The sequence below is a fragment of the Chaetura pelagica genome, unplaced genomic scaffold (genome assembly GCF_000747805.2).
Source record: "Chaetura pelagica isolate M959 unplaced genomic scaffold, ChaPel_1.0 scaffold33, whole genome shotgun sequence".
Classification (NCBI taxonomy): domain Eukaryota; kingdom Metazoa; phylum Chordata; class Aves; order Apodiformes; family Apodidae; genus Chaetura; species Chaetura pelagica.
The window spans coordinates 70,227-80,220 of record NW_009952874.1 but is presented as its reverse complement, the minus strand read 5'-3'; the positions used below and the strand labels follow the sequence as shown (position 1 = coordinate 80,220).

General features: G+C 36.1%; 1 protein-coding gene across 1 annotated transcript in view; it reads right to left on the bottom strand.

Moving 5' to 3' along the window:
- Positions 1-1,965: 1,965 nt before the first annotated feature.
- ZC3H15 (zinc finger CCCH-type containing 15) overlaps positions 1,966-9,994 on the bottom strand; it is a 30,049-nt gene continuing 22,020 nt past the window's right edge. The window contains exons 4-11 of the mRNA XM_009995246.1: positions 8,544-8,655; positions 7,014-7,166; positions 5,854-5,945; positions 4,663-4,845; positions 3,850-3,996; positions 3,598-3,702; positions 3,225-3,351; positions 1,966-2,553 (exon numbers count right to left, since the gene is read on the bottom strand). Coding sequence (XP_009993548.1) covers positions 2,360-2,553; positions 3,225-3,351; positions 3,598-3,702; positions 3,850-3,996; positions 4,663-4,845; positions 5,854-5,945; positions 7,014-7,166; positions 8,544-8,655 — 1,113 coding nt within the window. The 3' untranslated portion in view covers positions 1,966-2,359. The remainder of the gene's footprint in view (positions 2,554-3,224; positions 3,352-3,597; positions 3,703-3,849; positions 3,997-4,662; positions 4,846-5,853; positions 5,946-7,013; positions 7,167-8,543; positions 8,656-9,994) is intronic.

Genomic DNA, 9,994 nt, shown 5'->3' with positions numbered 1-9,994 from the left:
CTCAGCTGCAAGTTTAGGCTTCTTGAACTCACAAGATTAACAACTTCCAGCAGGTTGTATTCAAGATGACCTTCAAGCAAACCAAGTAAGACGTCATGTTACTTATACAAGTACAGCTGAATATTACACTTCAGGAGCAATCACCCTGCTTTCATGGTTAGAAATCTACACAGATCAATCAAGAGGCTAGAACAAATCCAGTCATGAGAAGTGCTGGATTCAGCTGAGAGCAAAGGGTAAAATCCAAAAAGGGATAACTAGATACAAATTCCTGACCACATGAAGTCATCTGTCAATATCTACTACCTATGAAAACAAGTTCTTAATCAGCTACCTTACACATATTCAACACTTCAATACTCTACAAGATGACTCTCAAGCTTGAAGTAACACATGCACAAAAGAGTTAAGCCACAAAACTGAGCCCCTTAGACCCAGAAGAGCCACACACAGTCCCTCTCTCCCCATCTATCTCAGTGTTTTATTTGCTAACATGAGTATTAGTTATTCTCTCATTCCGCCACTGGAAAAAGTAATTAACATTGATACAATTGTGGCAAAGGCAGCCTATTTCCATCAGTGAAACAGATCAGTATTATATACAATGTATCAGCCTCTAAGACAAAACATAGAAAACCATTTTCAACCTTAAAAATCATTAAATTACTTTTATTCCATTTAAAATATACACCTTTGAAAAAGTAGGCATTATACATTCAAATACGAATTGCATTCTTAAGTGTCCTGATATCCAGGTATCCGATTTCCAGCCAATTGAATACAATGATCTGTCAGTGCTCTTCATTCATGGCCACAGGAGCAAAACCTCCACAAATAAATATTTATATCTGACAGTGCAGTTCTTCCTTAAAACACTTACATTTAGAAGTCACTTTCAGTATGCCTCTTACTCCCAAACACTGCTTCTTGTTCCTACAGGAAAAAAAATCCACAAAGATGCCAGAAAGGGGCAAAAAGATGACCAGGTGAACTATTTTAGAAATAGCATTCATGATACAAGAGTCAACTGATCAGTGTCAGAAGTCACCATTAAAGCAAACATTACCACCCAAATGCAGTTTGAGAAAGCTCACTAACACCACCACAAATCTTAATGGTCTTTAAGTAACCATTTAAAAGCTTTAGAAAAATCTATACCAACAGTATCATTAGTGCAGCAATACTGTTGCAGATATTGTTAGTAGTATGGCAAGAAGGCATGACCTACAGCCCCCCTGAAAAAGCACCACTACTGAGAAATCTTTATGGAAGGGGTTCCATTGATTTCAAAATAAGGTGATTGTGCTGCCTGCAGGGAATACACAGTGCAGGGTACAACATGGCTCCCCTTTGAGGCAACTTCCTACTGCCCAACTGCAAGTTGCAGAATGCCAAAGGTATGACAGGCATTTTTTAGACTGTAACATGCTTGCTCTACAGAACTTCAAGTGTTTTGCTAAAATAGAAAACATAGTGGGGAAAGAAGGAGACTAATAGGAATGACCTTACTTAGAACATACGAAATTGCTTCATGGATAGGTAGGATATAAGAACATTAGGGGATCAAACTCAGGTGCTGAATTTAACACTGCATGAAGTGCACAAAAAATTAATTGCAGTTAGCCCTAATTTAACTGAAGCCAATACCATCACTCCTTTATCAGGATTGGAGAGAAGACTATTCATCCCTGTATTAGAAAATGAAGTTAATAGCTTGGAATGATATCCTGACTTAACAGAGAAAAATCAACACAGGTATTTTAAAGTTCATAGCTTTTATTTACAGTTTCGTTGGCAAAAGGTGGTGGAAAAGTTTAAAACATTTTAAACAGAGGGCACCATATTTTTATGTATGATGTATCAGTTCACTATCTTCAGTATCCAGGTGATCCAATAAAGCTAATCACCACTCAAGGAAGCATAATCTGCATCAGCTCCATCAGGGTATACTGCCTAAAAACACTCCAGGCAGTTTCTAAATCAACACAATCACTAAAATGCATTTCTGGTGAAGAATGTATACTGGGATTTTTATACTGTACCTGGTATTAAACTGCCCACGTACACTTGGATACTGGCAAAGCAGTTACACTTCCTACTTTTAGTCGAAAGTTATAATCTCATTCTGAAAAATCAGCTGTCATGTAATTATGAGCTACTTTTAATCTTTAACTGTGAGCATAGTCAAGATTGGAGTAGATGAGACTGAAGGAAAATATTCCTGGTGTATGACGTGCCCATCACTATCAGCTGGGTAACCATAAACATCCTGTTCAAGAATTCTATTCAGAAAGGAGAAAAAATGGAGTCAGTTTTCACTTTGTCACATGGATTTAGTTCCTCACTTGAGCTTTTAAATTCATTCTTCTAGATCAAGAGTGTTTAGTTCTTCTTCTAGTTCATCCAAGTCCTCTCCAGTAAAAAGATTTTCGTCAACTGGAACTGCATCAATTACTCCATTTTCCAACTCCCCATCTCCATCATTATCTTCCTCTAAATCATTTTGCTCACTGCTGTTTATCTCACCACCAGAAGCTTCACTTAATTTATTATCTGAAAACAAAAATACATTCTTACACGTTTCAGTGTCACAAGTATCACAATCCTACTGAACAGACTTAAAAGTTTTCAAACTATAAAGAGGTTACCTTACTTGAAATTTATGTAGACTTAGATGAGTTAAATTGCATGTACCTGATTAATATGCAGGTTTGGACCATCAACTATTAAAAAGGGTCAAAACAATACTTCCAACTCCCATTTTAATAACAGAGTCCAACTTAATGACCTGCTACTACCTCAAGTCTGCAGTTAAAAGACTCAGGGTCTCAAAGATCATGGCTTGCATTCCACATATGCACCAAGGAACTACAAATTACCTTACACTACCTAGAAAATATGAAGAAAAGCTTTGATTTTTGCTGCTACTACGCATTCATTTACTAAACCTGAGAAAAGGTAAAACTGCTAAAAGTAACATACTACAGATTTACTTGCCACAAACATCTACCTGTTTATTTAGACTTGAATCTAAGACAATACATGCACAAAGCATTTACAAGCTTTTCCATTATTAACTACATACATAATTGGTAGTCATTTCACTCCTTCACCCTTTTTAAATGAATACTTTCTTCTAACAGATCAATAATTCTTCTCTCTACCTTTTGGGAAGCTCTTACCAATTAAACCTTGTATTAGTGATACCTAAATCATGAACTTACCATCTTTTTCTATAGAACTGTATGTGCTGAAACGGTCCGGAGCAGCCACAGTAATACCAGTCTCATCTACAGCCTTTGGGACATACAGATTCAAATCTACATCATTTATGCACACAGGGTCTTCCATCTGAAAAAAATAAGAAGCCAAGAGGCTCTGCAGGTATTACTTTTCTACAGAAATTTTCTTACCGCAGTATTTCTACTAAGTTTTTCAAATATTCCTTCTGACACCAACATTGACAAAATAGAAACTCTGTAGGAGTGTTAAACTAAGAACTCAGCTGATTAATTGCACTTTTAGAGCTCTCAAGAGTTGTAAAGCTTCAATGCAACTTGAAACATTATCTGAGTTGGAGTTTATCCTGATCTTCACCTCATCATCTTCGCCTGTTCCTTGAATATAATGGGTGTCATCTGCTTCTTCATCATCTGCATCAACCAGCTCTGGTCGGAACTCAAATACTTCCCTTCCACTAATCTGTTCACAGAAAAAGAAAGGTTAATTATCACTTAGCAGGCTTTATGCTGCTGTAAAAAAAGCAAGCAAATTCCAGGCCAGCTACCTTATTACATAAAACTTATTTAATCTTTCTTCTTGCATTAAGAATTTTAGTGTAGAACGTACCACCAATGCTTTGCCAGCTTTAAAATCTGCTTTCCTCCTCTCCATATCTTGCTCAGCCTTATCAATTTTTTCTTGTCTTTTTCTTCTCTTCCATGCAATAAAACACTCTAGAGTAATTTTGGTAACATTTGGTCCTAAGGCAGCACGCTGTCAATGACAGAAACTGATTAATGCTTTAAATCATTTCCACAGGCTGTAACAAATTAGAAATTCAACTACTCTTTTCCAGAAACTAATTTAAATTACCTCTTTCAATTTCCTTCTTCATTCTCATCCCTGTTAAACATGCACCATCAATTGCAAATTTGACTCAATATATGGTTTTCCAGTTGGTAAGTCAAGGTGAAAGTTTACATACGAAGTGGAGAAACTAAGGATATTAACTCAGGTTCTCCTCAAATAGATGCTGCGAGTCAATGGTGACAAAACTAAGCAAAGCAGCCATCTAACACCTTCAAGAAAGCCCCAGTCTCTTGCGTTTCCTTGCTACAGTTTTGCAAGAACTAAAAAGGCAGTAAGCTGGGGATGAGAAAGGCCCATATAAGCAGTTGCATTCAAGGAAAAAAAGGAGTAAGAAACAGAAGGTTCCTAAAAAAGATTAGCAACACCTACACTACATATGCAGCTGTTGTTGAATCTATTCACTAAGTAAGTTTCTCAACAAATTTATCAAATACTAGGCACCCTTCACCCTAGCACATACAGATTTAAGAACATTTCACTCTTATACATTATAAACTAGGAAGTTACTGAAAACTACCTCTCCAGAGTAACAAAAACAACCACCCCAAAAAAAGTACCTGACAACTTTACCTCTTTTTCTATTAGATCTTCTAAAGAAATTTCATCTTGCTTTTCCTCCTTCTTTTTGTCTTTCTTTAATACAAAACCTGGAGGGAGAGCATGGCGATACATGCAGTTGTCTCCTCCGCCTGGGCAGACCCAAAACCATCCATATTTGTTGTTTTCAATAGCATCAAGGAAGTATTTGCAGACCTGTGTACAAAAATGGTTGTTAACACTGCACTCTTTAACACCCCCAGCAAATTTGCACTACGGTTACAGCTACTACCTGTCAGAAACACAGTAATTCCAAAACAATTAAAATACATTAAACGCATAGCTACTAAAAAAGTACAACAAGTGCAACTAGTTAACTAACATTCATTGAGTCAACAGCTTTTTCCCTTTAATGAATCCAAATATTTTAAAAACTGGGTGACTCAGACTGGAAACCGTATACTACTGTAAAGCCAGCCACACATGTCAAAGCATGCTGACAGAATTACTATTCCTCCTCAGCAACAAGTATATTTTTAAACAACATGCCATGATTCTGCCTCAGATGTTCAACCCTCCAGATCACACTCCTGAGGTAAAGATGCCATTCTGGAACTTTCAAAAAGCCATTAATAGTTCAGACTAAACCAGATCAAACTTTATCTCCTGCAGATTTGGGCAGTATCAACAACCTTGTATCAATAGCTTGTTTTTGAAAACAAGGTGAAATAGTTCTGCAGAACAAAGAAGTTATTAAGGTGTTATATAATTTAGTGCTCAAGCTAAAGAAAAAGCTTGAAGTTCAAGGTCAGGAACTACAAATAATTAGTGAATGTCAATTTAGAGGAGAAAACTTGAATGCTTTTGTGTCACCCAGTACCTGGGTCAGTATATATGCCAGCCACTGCAATCAGGTGACAGACCTAACTACCCACAACACTTGCACCTTCTAAATAGGATGCATTATATATATTACTGACTCCTTTAGCACTTGTATTTTAAAGTAATTTAATCTACTATCATTTGTATTTTTCACATGAAAAAACCCTATCATGACTGAAAGATATTTGGAGTGGCTTTTTAAAAATACATTACAAGTACTATCAGCCCAACTGTACACTCCAATTATAGTTTTCAAATTAAAATCTTCAGTTAACCAACATATCTACTAGCAGTCTGCAGTTGGTTCTCTCTACTACAACTCAAGTAAAAAAACCAACATACTATTTGAGTTTTGGGTTTTTTCTTTTCCGCCTCACCATGCTTCTTGTTCACCACTTCTTCCAGCTTCTTCTCATCCCAGTTATCCATTGTATCTAGAAAAAGGCAAAAGATGGCTTCATAGAAATTTCCAATACTAAACCATGTCGTCAAGTTCCTGTTCTCCCTAATGACGGTTGTAATATGCAATTCAAATTACAGAAAATAAACTCAGTCTTTCCTTATAGTTTTCAAACCATCCTGTGCCTCTCACAAGACACATTCCTCAAAAGCCTTAGAAACTTACATTTTGACATGGATCAAGTGTCTGTTAAGGGCTAAAAAATTACATCATTCCACCCATACACTATTGATCACTGACAAGGAAAAAGAAAAGGAAGATGAATGACTAGAAGAGAAGGCTGTAGGTTCATGTCCAGAAATAAAGCAAATTCAAGTTGAGGATAGAAAGAAGTAATACTAAATTTTCTGTGTTAAGATTCAAAGAAGGTGCCATCAAAGGAAGATTAGCAGTGGTAAAAGTAGCAAGCAATCTATGGGATCCTATCATATTAATTTCACACAACAGAGGTTGAAACTCAAAGCAAGATGTGATGAATTGTGGGCAAGCAAAATAACTTATTTTTACTAGAAAATACCTAACCCTTGTGAAATAAAATTAAAATGCAGAGTACTTGGCTAACTAATTATTTGGGATAAAGAGAAAGTCACAAAAAATTGCCCCAAGTATACTGAAATCTAGAACTGTGCACATATGAGCAAACAGTAGCAATAGTTCTGGAAGGCAACTATGGTTGCTCATTCCACTTCTCCTTTTGCACTTCCATATTCCAGAACTTAGGAATAGTGACTGTAAGACTGATCAAATACTGCATAACTTGCCACACATAAGCCATAATACACTACACAGCAGGAGTTAAAAAGCAACATCCAATATCACTATGTGATACTTGTTTTTCTCAACAAGGTCTAAGAAGTATCTGTGACTACACTTTTTACAGCAAGTTTCACTGTTGTTCATAATTTTGAACAGAGTGGCATGGGATGCTTTGGTAATTGATCAGGCTCTTCAGGATCATAACCACAGCAGAAGACAAATCTTATTCTTGAAAATCCTGTGTCAGTCAGAATAGCTTAGTAGTAGTTTTCTTTAAGTATTGTACCTTTTTCAAGGTCTTCATCTCTTGCATCAATGTAGACACTTCGTTTTTCACCCTTTCTTTCCAAAGACAAATCATGAGAAAACTTACACTTGTCTCCTTTAGTGCATTGCCCTTGCTTGAAGAAAGCACAAACTACAGATTTGGGGTCAGCACCTGAGTAAACAAAGTTTCAAGACTGTGATATCATTTTTAAGCAAAAGCTGAACACTTGAAGTTCTGGGAACCATAGCTGGAATCATATCATCTTTAGAATCTTCGAAGAATTAAAACATTGTTAGAAATGAACCTTATTTCATCTCAAGTTCATCACAAGAAAAAACTCCTTAGTATTAATAAGATGGCTTTGCATAACTCCCAAAACAGACAATTGTTGTTATAGTATGAACTACTCCATCAACTACAGTCTCTGTAACTGTCATCTCCCTGAAGGACTTATTTGACCATTAGAAGGTGAGAAAAGTAATTAAGAAGGATCTTTAAGAGACAATTAAATAAGAAATAATAGTAAAGTTCATTAAGATTTTAAGTTTGAGTTTCTCACTTGCTGATTTTACACGGTGTAAGTCACCAGTAACTACAGTACATACAGCAACACCTGTTTAAAATCTTGACATTTAGTTTTTAAACATTAATTTGGTTCTTAAAAAACCCTGAGATCATATAGCTCTCCTTGTGCAATTTCAGTAGAAATCCAAAGCTTCAGTAAGAGCAAAGTTAGTCTTCTGAACTAACTTAAAGTCAAGAGCTGCTTTACTCAGAGAAAGCTGACCACTGCAAATCCTGAATCGAAAACTGGCCTTTGTTGCTGCTAAACTGCCACAATGAACAAATATCAGATTTACTTTAAAGACATGCATAGAAAACACACTTGTTTAGTTCAAAATTCCTGCAAATAATTTCATCACTTCCATAAGATAAAGCAAAGAGCTGTTAATATTTCCCTCATTCCCAAAGGTACCATTTACTTTTTCCTTTCACAAAGCAGCCAGTTAGTCTCCCAGAACTGTCACTCTTAGCCTTGCATTTCATGACAAAACTTGCTTGTTCACTAACTGAGTTGGTTTCAGAAATGTGGTTTTACTGCAAGTCCTACTCCTAACTCTGAGGTGGGACAAAAGTAATTTTAACTGTTCTGATTTGAAGTTTCCTATGAAAACAATCATTATCATATTAGATCCCCTGTAATACCTCCATGTTCACCTTGCCTGAGGAGACAGGCTGTTTTTTATATATATATATAAAAAAATAACACCACTCATCTGGAAGCATCTAATTAATCAACCTGACCATCTACAGCTGCTCTGCCCTACCAGTGTAGCTTTTGATACTCTAAATGACCTAGTAAGCCCAGAAGAGTTCCTAAAAAACTGTCAGGTGATAATTGACAACCTACTCGGTAAACTAGACAGAGAAGGAAACAGAGTTACCTATTTTATTACCTAATTAAATGGCATTTTTAAAGGTTTTTTTTTAGCTGAAATAGATACCTGAGTAAAAGAATACACATTAAGATAAATCAGTTAGTCATACCTTTGCTAATTTTTTGTGCAGCAACCACAGGCTTGAAGAGCTCATTTAATTCTTGTAATTCTTTTTTCTTATCTTCCTTTTTCAATTTCTTCTCACTTTCTGTTTGAGCAGCCTATAATGACCCCAAGTTAAAATTTATTAATTTAAAACCAGAATTACATTACTCACTTAACATTAACTATACATGGAAAGAGCAAATATTTCTTAATTAGCTGCTAAGGGAAAGAGGGGAAGAAGCTGTGATTTCTGACTCTGAATTCCTGCCCTGGCATGAATGGCCAGTGCCATCTAGTGGTACCGACCTTATATACAGCAGAGTTTCCAACTGATTTGCCCTGGCAGGTGCCCTTGGATGACACAGTTACCTCTATTCCATCAAGTGACAGATCTTGAGACTAGGAGAGGAAAAGTTACTCTTTTTTTGACACATTAGCAGTGCAACTACTCAATGCAGTTACTTTAAGATCTGTGCCAAAACCACCTCACCAAGGAAAGAAGTTTGGATACAAGAAAAAAATACCTTGATTCAGCCTTGCCCTTTTGGGATAAGCCAAAAGAGGCCTGTTTCTATACCTGTGTGGTAGAGAGGGATGAAGACAGATGAAATGGGACATGGTATTAGATTTGGTTTCTCTCCTTAAGGAAAGCCAGTGAGACTAATACCATTACACATATGTGGGGTACTTAACTGGCAAAGTAGAGTTGAATATTAAAGGAACTTTGTTCGTATGGTGAATTTGACCAAAAAATATGCAAAGTTCTTTTTAAAAAGAAGTGATTCATTTGATCAGTTTTCACACTGAAAGCTCACAAACCCTGTTATATATAACATGAAGACCCATATATACTATCTAGAAAAAAATACTACTTGAAGAACATTCTGTTTCACCCTAGAGTTGTGAAAGCAAAGATGCAAACTGTTTTTTTTTTTAAAAAAAAAAAAGCACACAAAAGAAGAACCCACAACAACAAAAACTCGACAGCATTTCCACTTGTATTTGAGGACACAAAAAACGGCTTTCAAGTGTTTTCCCCTTCTTGGACAATGCTAACTGAAAACTATTTTACAAAGCAAGATTGGTATCATCAGGTCTAAAATTAAGCTTCCAAAATCAACCAGTCAATAGTTATAAGCATCTGAGCAACCAACTTTCTTAGGTGGGCTAATTTACACACCGGTTTCCTATACATGCTAGATATTCAGGGATTTAATATAAAATTTCATAAGGACCATTTGAATGACAGTAATGTTTTTTCAAGTAGCATCAAGGAGTCCTTTCTACTGCAAGAAATGATTAATGACCAGAATATCATCTTTACTTTTCAAGTTGTACCTGACATACCTTATTTCATCCCTATGTTATGTAAGGAATTAAACAGAAATTAGGACATGAGAATTTAGCTGATGCACATGTAATTACACTGTAGGCTTATTCACAGAACAAGAAGCT